Source organism: Takifugu rubripes, chromosome 15, assembly GCF_901000725.2.
Source record: "Takifugu rubripes chromosome 15, fTakRub1.2, whole genome shotgun sequence".
Classification (NCBI taxonomy): Eukaryota; Metazoa; Chordata; class Actinopteri; order Tetraodontiformes; family Tetraodontidae; genus Takifugu; species Takifugu rubripes.
The window spans coordinates 11141176-11154195 of record NC_042299.1 but is presented as its reverse complement, the minus strand read 5'-3'; the positions used below and the strand labels follow the sequence as shown (position 1 = coordinate 11154195).

The following is a 13020-nucleotide window of genomic DNA, read 5'->3' as shown; positions in this document are numbered from 1 at the left end:
ACTGGTTTAAACGTAATAATGACACCTGTTAATATTCCCATTTAATAAGCAATCAACAAACACCAACAGAATGTACATACAGTGTTGCAAATCTAAAAGCAAAGCACTCAGTTTTAGATTTGTCCATAAAGCACTACTGTATGAGTTGGTTACATCTGATTCCAGTTCTGAGCTTCTCTACAAAGAGAAGCAAAATGCCTTCAAATCTGTTCAAGAATTGTTATCAATTCAGGCATTATTTTAGATCTCCACATAATTTACAGTTCAATTATTTTTCTGCCAGCAAAAGATCCCCCCCCCCCGATATAGCCAGTGTTTTATTCTCAAACAAACCTAAAGAAAAAAAAGTCACAAATACTAGCTGTAACTGAAAATATAAATAATACCCCTCTCAATCATTCGTCTCGACAAAGCAACAGTTACAGAATGTTTGGCGGTATGAACCGTCTTGGTCACCTTTGTTTGTATCACAACTAAAATTTGTGATTCCATAAATTGATAGTCTGTTCCTGCAGCCGGGCATAAATGAATAAAACCAACAAATGCACATTTTGGGCTGCAGTGTCTCTCTGTTCCATTGTGTTTCGGATAAACAGCGCCCCCAGCTGGGATAATAATATACAGCACAGCACAAGTGCCGCTCAGGGTTGTAGTGTGTAACAGAGTGAAAGTACTAATGCTTGTTTTCAGTTTTTGCCCACACGGATGTTGGGGTTGAGAAGAGGATCCAAATTTGGATCTGAGCCAGCAGAGGCTCGTCCAAGTTTCGCCATGATGATTATCAAAGTAAAGAATCCCAAAACTCCCACAAGAAGAAGCATGAAGACCCTCTGTTTCCATGACAAAGAACTCCGCTTTCCACCAGTGCGATTTCTGGAAATACATAAATAAATAATCAGAGCTGCTACGAGATTTGTATGAAGATTAAGATATAAAACAGAACACTTACTTCAGGATCTGAGCAAACCAACCTAAAGCTGGTCGTCGTCTGTATTTGTCGTCATCAAAATCAATCTGTGTGACAGAGCTGTGACTGTTGTCCCGAGTGTCGTAAATCTTTCTTGGTGATGATGCTGAACAACAAGAAAAAGTTAATTTTTTTTTTTTCCACACAAGTCAACTAAAATCTACATGTGAAGGAAGACAATGAGACAAATTTAGATTTTAAAGTTAAAGCACATCTACAGTTTTTCTTAGCTTTACCTGAGTGTATTGTAATTGTGTCACTAGTGCCAGTGGGAAAGTTGACCACAGATTGCTCCTGGGTCCCGTTATCACGAGAACCTGCATGATCTTCCTGTTTCTGCGCGGTAACAGGTGGTGCTGGGCTGCTGTTGGCGTTATAAGAATGGCTGGGGTAAATGCTGCTTTGTTCTTGTGCTGCAGGAACAAAAAGACATTCTTAATAGCACTTAACATTGATACAAAATGCTTAAAATAGAACAGTAAATACTAAAATTCACCTTCATAAGCTGACCAGTCAGTATAATCTGTGACGTCATTCGCTGTGGTCTCCTCATGGACCCCAATGGATTCCTCAACCTGTTATTGATCACAATATATCTAATGTATCAAACAAAACTGCATCCAGGTATCATTTAGACACAACCAATATTTGATAGATAGATAGATAGATAGATAGATAGATAGATAGATAGATAGATAGATAGATAGATAGATAGATAGATAGATAGATAGATAGATAGATTTTTACCTGATTTCATCAAGTTATTCTGTCATCCATAGTAAAAAAACATTTAATTCAACAGATTCTTACCAAAGGCAGCCCTAAACCGGCTCTTGCCCAGTTGACAGATGACAGCTGCTCTCTCAGCTGATCAGCAACTGGACTGGCCAGGTTAGGAGGGGGGAACACTGGACCCTGACAGACAGGACATTGGTATCCTGCTGGAGCCGTATGGAGGGGCAGTCGAGATGCCAAATTGTTTAGACAGTGCCAGTGAAAAACATCTGGACAGGGAAGAACATGTTTCATGACAGGGTTACAGATGGGCACAGCAATTTTTCATCACATTAACTGTGGACATTACACATTCGCATTCAATAAAAAGTAACTGGATGATCTCACCATAGCAGACCAGTCTGACAGTGTCTTGAGCTGTCAGTGGATCATTGCACAGAGAACAATTTGGGTTGTAATCACTGTCCTGAAGCCATTGCAGATAAGACTGGACTATACACTGAAGGACAACAGGCAGAAATGCACAAATCAACATCATTAAAACACAAAATAACAGCAAAGCAGAAACTAAGGCAAATATCAACTGGACAACATGAGAGCTCTATAAATATGAAGCCACGTTTAATATGTTCCTAATGGCTTTGTGTAGTGTGGTTCTAAATCCAAACCCTTAATGATATAGACAGGACCAGCATAAAACTACATAAAACTACTAAAACTGAGGCATGCACTGACCTTGTTATGGTTGGAGACGAGGCAATGCTCGCACACATTAACACGATGTTCAAAGCAGAATAAGTTGGTCACTTTTCTCTTCGGACACTTGCAGAGACCCATCGCCGCCTGTGTTGGTTGACAACAAGCATTGGATAACACTGTCGTGTGACCAATAATGGGTGTACAGTCCGACACCGTGGTTAAATAGTTAAAGTGGATAAAAAACAAGGAAAGCAAATCAACCTGATTGTCACATTGTCACAATCAAGATAATATAGGCTCAGTTCGTTGCTTACCAAGTGGGTATGAGTGGAACCAGCAGGACACGCTGAATAATATTGTCGTGATATATACGTTCTGCGCGTACCCTTTAAACTATTCTCGTAGGAAATTTATAGTGTCATAGTATCGAACAAATCACAGCGGTGTTGAGCAGAATTTACCCCAAACTAACTTTATTGACAACGTCTCCTGTAAAAGGTAACACGTTTGACAGGTTATATGAGCTAACATTAGCCGCTCACTTAGCCGGAAGTTATTAAGGAATAGCACTAGCGTGCTAATTTAGCTAGAGGAGTTGAGGAAGTTCAAATGAAAACGAACGGTTATAGGTTATACCTTTCACATGGACTTTATTTAAGGTCCTTCCGTCTCAGGCAGTGTTGTGTGTTCATTTATAAGTCGTTATCAAATTAATTCAGAGGTTCTCGAACGAGCTGTCACTGGAAAAGTTAGCTGCTTACTCCCTCTCTGTGTTTATGTGCCACGTCTCTTCCGCTTGTCTCTGTTCTTCTTCGTGCGTATTTTAAATCAGTTACGTCATTCTGCCATCTACAGGGCTGGAGTGTTCTCAGCACCCTGCCGATAACGGCACCTTTATTTTAAAAAGATAATATAATAAATCGTTTCGCATATAGCTCACTATTCATCCATTTATGCACATTCTCAAGAAGGAAAAGCGCTGTTTATGATCCCAAACACTACTATGTACATCACTTTCTTTTAATTTTACAAGCAAGACAAAGCAAGACAAATTATCAAATAAGTGCTCAAAACACCTATTCGGGATACCTAACGGTATTAGTCTTCTAGGTGAGCGTTTGATATACGTGAGTAAGGATACTGACCAGTGCAGCATAATAACTGATCACACCGTATTCTGATGCACAGTAAATGTCAGGCTATTTTTATGAAACCTCTTTTACCCTCTGCAGACAAAATGACTGATGATATGTCTTCAGAAAGTTTCCTTGTATTCTGTCGTCCTATCCATTCCCTGTGTAATTTTCTGTTAATGTTTATGGTGAATGCCCTGGGCTGTAACAATTTCATCTAACATATTTACTTGTTTCCTTACAAAACATCAGCAGAAACAGCTGCTGGTTTTGCTCTCGGCTCCTTTAATGGGTTTGCATCAGTCTGCAGTTAATGTGTTTAGTCAGCAGAGGGGGTGCTGCATATCATAGCTGATATGAGGTATCAGCTATAATTGATGCTGAAGTCTGTTACAAACCCAGAGCTCGGTCCCTCATCAGCAGGAGAGAAAACGATGTGATTTAGGAAACAAGAAAAAAAGAAAAATCAATAACTGCAATTGTCAATCATGACTTTACAAATGGGAAATGTCGCAAAAGAACAGATGTTTGTGAAAGTGGTGCAGCCTTTGTTTTCATGCTCGGATGCCTGTGCCCATATTTTCACTGTGAGAAAAATCATTGGGTCTGACTTGAGTGGATCCTGCAGCAAATGAATTAAGTATGAAAACAAATGGCTGTCAAGCATTTGAGAGGACCTGTAAATACAGCAGATGATCATTAAACCTAAAATTTTACTGCTGTTGCGAGATAAGAAATGCTCACTGCTGCAAACACAAGCAGTTTTTTTTTTTTTTAATGCATAGCAATGACATCGACATGGGCATGTTGCTGCCTGTTCATCCATAATAATGACTTTTTGTCTTTGCGGTAGGCTTGCATGCTTATGTGTGTAAATGTCCGTGCATAGATTTCAGAATGAGGGTACACTTTTTTCCCCGTTCACAGTTCAGTGCACCTGGGAATTGCCTGTGGAGGAAACAAATGATAGTCAAATCAGAAATTGGAAAAGCAGAAAAAGAAAAAAAAATGGCTGCAGTCCAACATTTTCTGTACATCTGACCAGCTCTAATGCATGAATAAAATTATGCAGCAGGGATGAAAAGTTCTTCAAGGCTACATCCTTCAAAATTTAAAATGCACTGAATTAATTTGCACACAAATCCCCCCCCCCCCCCACACACACACACACACCCTGCATATGTATTCCTGATCCTAAAACCCAAAGAACACAGAACATTTCAGACAGAAGAGCTTCAGATCGCTGCCTGCCTCTAAATGAGGATGAACTTTGGTGATGAGCATGGACAGGTATAAATCACAGAGGGGGGTAAGGACGCGAGAAAAGGGCATCTGAAACGCACCAGAGCCATCAGATAGTCGGGAAATGCAAAGACAAATGACAGAGACACTGGAGGACAAATCAGCCCTGGAGTTGATGCAGCTATAGGTCTGAAGCGAGGTTAGCAGGGGGTGGGCAGTGATTGATTGAGTCTGGCGACTATCGATCAGCTATCAGCTCTATCTGTGAGGCAGAGCGTTAAGATTCAGGCACGACTTGTTAAATGAGTCTGTTCTCTGATGTTCCTGCTGGGGATTGACTCTAAATCAGGGGCGCTGAGGATATATCTTTTAAGCAGGCTGCCTTTAATATACTGTAGCAGAAGCTCTCGAAAATGCTACAACCTGTACTTCGGATTCATCATGGAAGCTGCAGCTCTGTCAATCTTGAGGGAGAAGCAGCATTTCTCTGCACTGGCAGGGCATCATCTGTTTCCAAAGATCTCATTGCAAGTTGCACGTTGCCTGATTTTCACAGCAGTCATGCACACATCAATCTTAATTTCGCAGTGCATAAAATAATTGGATTTCGGATCAATCCAACCATAACAGCTACAGACCCTGTTGCTAAATAATTATTTTGTGAGAAATAAAACTTGATAAAAGTCTGGTTTGGATGTCTCAGGCATCCATCTTATCTAACAGCAGCACAATATAAAGCACAAGGCAGTTGTGATACCTGGTTGCAGAATGTGGCTAAATCAATCTGGCGCCTCAGTAGGGGTCCGGCTCCCCAAGATGAAAAGTATTTTCTACATTTCAGAGTCAACTCAGGCAACCAAATGATCTCTATTTGTGCCTGTTTGTTTCTCTTTTACATTTGCGCGTTCCCCGGGAAAATCAAGCGAAATCAAATCGACAGTCATCACCACGTCATCCAATTTGAAATGTAATTACACTGTTGTGTTATCAGGACGGCGGCTCAGAAGCAAATCCATCAGGCCCTGAATGAAACGGGACCGACTGATTGATTTATGTATGTCAAGTGAAGGGCAAGCGAGAGGGACAAAAAGAAACGCAGAGTGCGAGAGTGGGTCAGGCACTGGCGGCTGTGGTGGGGGGGAGTCACAGATCTGTGGGTGAAGCATGGCCCCCTGATGGGGGAAGGAGAGTATTGAATCAGACAGAGACAAATGGAGTGTGAGAGACAGAGAGAAAGAAATTCAGACGTATGCCTGCTGACCTCAACCCTTTTTCCCAACTAATCAATACGGGGAAATGTATGTGGGGGCTCCTGTGTGTGTGTGTGTGTGTGTGTGTGTGTGTGTGTGTGTGTGTGTGTGTGTGTGTGTGTGTGTGTGTGTGTGTTTAGAGGGATGCTCTCATCCATGTTGCTCCCAATAAAGGTCAGAAACAGCGATATCACCCCAACCTCCTCTAAATCCTCGGTTTTCCTCCCAAGCGTTGCACGTGCCTGTATTTAATTTTGGAGGCTGTAATCCAGTAAAAGCCTGAGAGGTCTGGAGCACTCAGACGGTCTCCATCAGACAGCAGAGGGACGGATGACATGAAAGATCACCAGTGACACATGAAAAACATGCAACGCGCATACATGGCTTTTCATTCAAAGTAATGAAAGGGGGGGAAAGGTCAAATTTTGACACCTGTATCCACACTTATTATTATTATTATTATTATTATTATTATTATTATTATTATTATTATATTATTATTATTATTAGTAGTAGTAGTAGTAGTAGCAACAGCAGTAGTAGCAGCAGCAGCAACAGTAGCAGTAGTAGTAGTAGTTGCAGCAGTAGTAGCAGTAGTCGCAGCAGCAGCAACAGTAGCAGCAGTAGTAGTCGCAGCAGTAGTAGCAGTAGTAGCAGTAGTAGTCGCAGCAGTAGTAGCAGTAGCAGCAGTAGTAGTCGCAGCAGTAGTAGCAGTAGCAGCAGTAGTAGTCGCAGCAGTAGTAGCAGTAGTAGCAGTAGTAGTCGCAGCAGCAGCAACAGTAGCAGTAGTAGTAGTAGTTGCAGCAGTAGTAGCAGTAGCAGCAGCAGCAACAGTAGCAGCAGTAGTAGTCGCAGCAGCAGCAACAGTAGCAGTAGTAGTCACAGCAGCAGCAACAGTAGCAGTAGTAGTCGCAGCAGCAGCAACAGTAGCAGTAGTAGTAGTCGCAGCAGTAGTAGCAGTAGTAGTTGCAGCAGCAGCAAGAGTAGCAGTAGTAGTCGCAGCAGCAGCAACAGTAGCAGTAGTAGTCGCAGCAGTAGTAGCAGTAGCAGTAGTAGTCGCAGCAGTAGTAGCAGTAGTAGTCGCAGCAGTGGTAGCAGTAGCAGTAGTAGTCGCAGCAGTAGTAGCAGTAGCAGTAGTAGTCGCAGCAGTAGTAGCAGTAGCAGTAGTAGTCGCAGCAGTGGTAGCAGTAGCAGTAGTAGTCGCAGCAGTAGTAGCAGTAGCAGTAGTAGTCGCAGCAGCAGCAACAGTAGCAGTAGTAGTCGCAGCAGTAGTAGCAGTAGCAGTAGTAGTCGCAGCAGCAGCAACAGTAGCAGTGAGAGGAGGAGGAGTTTTTGTAATATTCCACATTGCGTCAAATAAGCCATGCAGAGGAGTGAAACCATGCAGAGGGAAGATCTCCTCCCTATGCCAGCACTCCATTCTTATTGGTTATCTGGATGGTCTACAATCACCATTAAAATCTCCAAGGGCCTTGCTTTATGAGACACTAAATTAAATTGACACTCTCTGGCGGTGGTTTCTCGGCGAGTACAAGATAAAGCTCTCATGAAGATCCTATGATGAAATATTAGAAACCCTGTAAAAAGCATCAGAGAGCGGGCTCCACCCCGGCTCGGATTGATTGCCAACAGTATGTAACCTCGATAAAAGACAACGGCTGATGCTGTGGGGTATCATCAGTTAATCTCTAACGATCTTCATCTTTTAATTAGAGCGACGTGGAGAATGCAGCCATAGCTGAGGCTGGTTTAAGCTGCATGTTTACAGGCCAGCGGGGTTGAACATTTGACATTAGCATTTAACAGATTCAAGGCACATTAGATTTTTAGCTACAAACGCTGGTTGGAAAATTGTATCATTATTTTATTTAATTCTTTTTGTTCTCTATTATTAATGTAAACATCACCTTGTAAAATGTGGATAGTATAGAATTGCTCTCATTAAATCATCCATCCATCCATCCATTTTCTGTTAACCGCATTAGTTTGAGCTAATTAGGGTCAATCTGTAGTCGATCCCAGCAGCCACAGTGTGAGTGGAAAGATCCCTGGCCGGGTCACCAGTCCGGCACTGGAGAACGCGGTTCTGGTTCTGCACTGTGGGAGGAAACTGGGGTGCCTGCAAAAGCTGCTCGTTTGTCAGTTAATGAATGAAATCAGGTCTGTCATGGTGCTGTTTTACACTGGAGGTGAACTCTTCTTTATGCCCAGAAAGCATAAAAGTCACCGAAGCTCCTTAAAAAGAAGGCAAGCCGTGTAATTGTTGCTGTGAGCATTAATTAAGCCAAATGAGCCTGAGATTTAACTCTGCATCTTGCAGCCGAGCGCAGAGCACGAGCGATTTTGATCTTAAAGAGAGTCTCTTCTGCTCCATCTTCTCCTGGTCCTCTTGTTCTTGGGAATCGTGTTGATGACTGGGTTCTCATGATCTGGAATCTAACATTCCTTACAATCTATCGGCGATCTGATGACAAGTTGATCCTCCGATCGGTGAAAATAAACCATTCCTACCTCATTATCTGGGATTACGTTTCTTTTGTGGAGGGAGGATGGAGTCTTTTGATCCAGAAGGAGGAAGCCGCAGGACAACGCTCGATCCGATCGCAGCGTACAGCAGCTGTGCGAGTTAGCGAGCCATCTGTGATCCGGCAGCTCTGGCTAGTTCGGGTTAACCGAGCTCAAATTGTTCTTGACCTTTCAATGTCAGTCCAGCAGGCAGGTAGCAACCAGCTGCTGGTTTAATACCTGCTCCAGGTTCCAGCGTTCCCACCACACTGTTGAGAGCGGGAGCTAAAAACCGAGCTGCTTAAGAGTTCCGCCGGAGCGGAGGGAGATGAGCCATTAAAGGGACGTGTCAGTGCCACCTACCTGCGAGGTGTTTGATCAGAGCAGCTTTGTCGACAATATCACAGCACCACTCGTGTCTCAGATGATTAAACGCGCTGCCAGATCTGCAGCGCGGACAGAATAACCCTTGAGATTAAGACGACTAGACGCTGCAAATTTTCCATAACAATGCACGTGTCACAGCCTGGTAGCAGCTCGGGTTTGAAGATAAAAAGCGGAGAAAATTAGAAGACAAATTCTGCCAAAGACACACATTTGGTTTAAAAGTAACAGGCGAGACTTACGAGTCTTCCAGGCCCTCCAGGCATGCCTGGTGATCGATAACGCTGCAGCTTCATCATCAGTGATGAGTGATGTTGTTTCTGCTGGGCCAGATGTGGAGAACATAAGAGCTCATTTCACAGCTGTTTGCAGCTCAAACGTTGGCAAAGACTCACTTTCCTGTTAGTGTTTTAGCATTGATGCTAACACCAAATACATCACTTATCTTAGATGTTTAATTGTTAAAGGTTTGTAAAACACGTTAATTGTGCATAAATACAAATGTTTGCTCACATTAAAGGTTGGCAGATAGAAAATAGGGAAGATTGTGTGGATTATGGAAATATTTATAAAGGTGAGTCCAAAGGTCTTTGTAGTGTTGGTTAGAGTTAATTAGCTTTATCAGATTACTGCTGTTATCTGATAAAGCCTATTACATAATATGCGAATAATCTGATAACTCCAGAAATGGGATAATGAGTGGATTTCATGGTCCGCGCCCGCTGTTTTTGCAGTGTTTCTTTTACCACCCTGTGCTGCTCACCTGCGTCTACTTGGCTCCGCCCCTTCCTCGTGCACATTTCTGGTCTTTGTTTGGAATCTGCTCCACCTCGCCTCAAACCTCAGCAGGACCAGCAGTGATAAACACATATAGAGAAATCAAATTTGCATTTTACAGAACGTTTCCGTCGGAGCCAGAGTGTGTGAAGGCCATGAAGAAAAAGCACGAAAGTTGAATCTGGTTCTTGGAACAGACCCCAGCAACATGATTGATTTACGCCCATTGTTATTTCTTACAATAACACAAGTGGTTGCGTTGCACACAATCCAGTCAGCATGCAACTTCTCAGAGTGACATTAGCTTATTGTTGGGGTGGGGGCGGTTGACGTGACCGTGCGGTGCGTTTAGCATCCCAGCCCATTCTGAACAAATGCAACAGTCATTTCTTCTGATCTAATTGTGAAACATCCTGGCTACAAATGCGATTTAGTTCCTTCTTAGAGCACCACCTCAGTAATTTGAGCCACATCAGAGTGATTACATCCACTTCAGAATGAATAGAGCACTCCCCACAGATGCCGAGCTACCTATGTCTGTAAATGACTGCGGCAACAGTAATTCACTAACATTTCTCCTGGGAGAAATTCTGAAACACCTCTGGAGTAAATTGCTCCTGCATTCAATAGAGCAGGAATGCACACGCACCACAAACACACAATGCAGCAGTGCCCCTGAGAACCTGGGACGGACGGATCTCTGGACACAGTGACAGCAGCACCACTTATCAGAGAATTGAAGAGTTCTAAAACAGAGTTCTAACAGCTGAGGCGGGCTTTCGATTCCTACTGTTTCAGGACATGTTGTGCACGTGCCTACTGCAGATGAGGCCCAGCGATGCAGAACGCTGCTCTGCAGCCGCAGCCGGACCAGTGGGCTTTAGCTAACAAGCTCAGCTAGTGCCCTCAAGGGCAGGGATTATGTCTGACTCCAGAGTGGCCTCTTTTTTCATGGGCTGCATCAGGAGGAAAATGGCCGAACCAAAAGAACATTTTCTGCTCTCCGGTGGCATCATGACAGAACAGTAACGCAGCGGTGCTCCATCATAGAAGGTTCCCATGATGCACCGAGCGCTCCTCTTCCCCTTCCATTTGTGCCTCCCTTTAGTCAGGGCGAAGTGCCCCCAAGACTGAGGAGGGTATTTTTGTGAAGTTACACCACGTTCTTGATCCAATCACAACAGAGTTCTGAGGTCACCAGATGAACGAACAGGAAACGACCCCAGATATTTATGATGCTTTTTGGACATCCCATTAGGGCCAAAGATGACTGTGATTTGACAGCGTGATAAAGAAAACCTTAATAGACATTTGGGATTATTATGGGCTTTAATCCTGCAGGCGATGTTAAACTGTAAAGGATCTGATCTGTGCACGTGTGAGAAATGTGTTCGTTTTCATTTTCTGCATCATGCAAATTTCCATATCATTAATGTCTATAGAACAAATTTACTGGGGTAAAAGTTCGGTCCTTGTCTCCAAACTGTATGTGAAAGTAAAAAAGAAGTTCATGTAATGTACTTGAAGGTGAACTTTTTGTGATGATTACAACAGTAGGTGGCCAACTTTATATGACGTTTATACAAAAATCGTTGTTTTTTGATTGTCTTACTCTCATTTTGTGACGATATATTTAGGGTTTAAATTAGCTGTAAGCCTTAGTCATCAGAATTCAAAGAATAAACATTACAAATCTATAAGACTGTCTTTAATGAATCTATAAAATATATGAGTTTTACTCATTTAAAGTTTTACTTTATGCACAGCCTGTGCAGTTTCACAGCTAGTACAGTTAATTAAGTTGCTTTAAAGCTTCAGCATGCTGAGGACGTGATAATCCCGTCACCTTCTGTTGCTGGAGAATTGGTCGCCGTTACACACTTGACTCTGAATTTCCACTCAATCAAGGTTCCTCGTAATGACAATGCAAAATGTTCTGTGATGGAGCCTTTTGGCTGGTCTTTGGGCTACACACTGTTTATCACGCCTTATTTGGACTGAAGAGGAAGTAAAACAAGTGAAAATCTGGCTTTTGCAGTCAACAAATGATGCATTTGTATTGCCCACAGTTGTTGTTGTCGCCTCTGCAGGCTGAGATGGTTGTCGAGCGCCGGTGCTCACGTGATGGCGGCACCTTTCAGTGACATTGTGATGAGAAGTGACCTATGCTGTTTCTCATTTGCCTTATTTCCATTTCCTCACTCCTTGCTTGATTGAACTGTGGGCTGTTTGCTGCTCACCATTTCCCCTGGCTCATTCTTACTGTGAAGGTGGACCTTTGATTAATTTCTGCGTAAGCAATGATAAATTAGAGCCTTTTAACAGAGGTCTTCCTGCTGCCTGATATGCCCCACCTCCGATAATACTCTCAATTTCTCTTAGAACATTTTCCTCATTTCCTCTCTCCTCTCTTGCTGCCCTCACATCACTCCATTAATCCTCAGTAGGAGCCACCAGGAAAGGACTTTGGTGAAGGAAAGTGAAAGAAAAGGTAAATAATAAGGAAAATAAAAAAACACCTCAAAACTTAGGAGTCATTTTGCTGTTTGGTTGTTTAAAAGCGTTTTAGTTCACTACTACTTTCATTTTCCTATTTGTTTTGTCATAGGGAGTGAAGCAGCCTCTTGATTCTTCTGTATATCCCCGTCTTTGTGGGAAAAATTGACAATAAACATCCTTTGACACTCGAATCCTTTGACTTCTCCAATTGTCTTATCTTTTTAGTTCACGTCCTTGCCCTTGGATGTCCTTGCAGTCTGCTGACGTCACCGAACCGCCCTGTTGCCTCAAAGCAAGATGGATCTGCATGTTCCAGCCCATACACACAGACATTGGGCCGATTAAAGCGGTGTGTGTGGAAGTGAAAGGTGTGTGTGTGTGTGTGTGTGCCCTGTGATGGGCGGCTGAGCTGAACGTAGCCGTGCTTCTTGTCTAATCACTGCTGGGATGTTCTCCAGCACTCCCCAACACCCTGATCAGGAATTAGTGGCAGTTAAAAAAGATGGATGGCCGCTGCAAGGAGTAAACAAATTGTCTCTCAGATGGGAGCTTTGTTTGCAGCTGACCCATCACTACTAAACTTTCATCTTGCGAGTGCTGCCCAGGCTGTTAGGGCGCGATCTCGATATCACTCAGCTTCAGACTCACAGGCTAATTCAGACGTTTCATCCGAACTATCAAGTTTCCCATCTGGACTCTCCGGCTTCATGTCAACATAATGTCAGACACTGCAGCTCCTGCATGTCTTTGCTCGTTAGGGACCCCAGGCTGGATTTGGCAGTTTTAATCCCTTTGCTTCCCAGGGATTCGGTGAAATGAAAACAGCGCG

At 43.1% G+C, this 13020-nt stretch overlaps 1 protein-coding gene across 2 annotated transcripts; it reads right to left on the bottom strand.

Moving 5' to 3' along the window:
* Positions 1-10: 10 nt before the first annotated feature.
* zfpl1 (zinc finger protein-like 1) lies at positions 11-3213 on the bottom strand. 2 transcript variants are annotated; one of them, XM_011611434.2, is made up of 8 exons: positions 3038-3213; positions 2438-2545; positions 2090-2201; positions 1778-1971; positions 1464-1542; positions 1204-1380; positions 950-1073; positions 11-873 (listed from the first exon to the last, which is right to left on the bottom strand). In XM_011611434.2, the coding sequence occupies exons 2-8, from the start codon at positions 2537-2539 to the stop codon at positions 687-689; spliced, it is 975 nt and encodes a 324-aa protein (XP_011609736.1). In that variant the 5' UTR covers positions 2540-2545; positions 3038-3213; the 3' UTR covers positions 11-686. The 2 variants fall into 2 exon arrangements, with proteins under 2 accessions (XP_011609736.1, XP_029704718.1); XM_029848858.1 differs by lacking the exon at positions 3038-3213 and adding an exon at positions 2716-3012.
* Positions 3214-13020: the final 9807 nt, after the last annotated feature.

Coding starts and splice junctions, on each gene's coding strand:
- zfpl1 (XM_011611434.2), bottom strand. CDS start 2,539: ATGGGTCTCTGCAAGTGTCCGAAGAGAAAAGTGACCAACTTATTCTGC. Junction 1,381..1,463: donor TGACTGGTCAGCTTATGAAG/GTGAATTTTAGT, acceptor TTGTTCCTGCAG/CACAAGAACAAAGCAGCATT. Junction 1,074..1,203: donor CACAATTACAATACACTCAG/GTAAAGCTAAGA, acceptor CTTGTTGTTCAG/CATCATCACCAAGAAAGATT.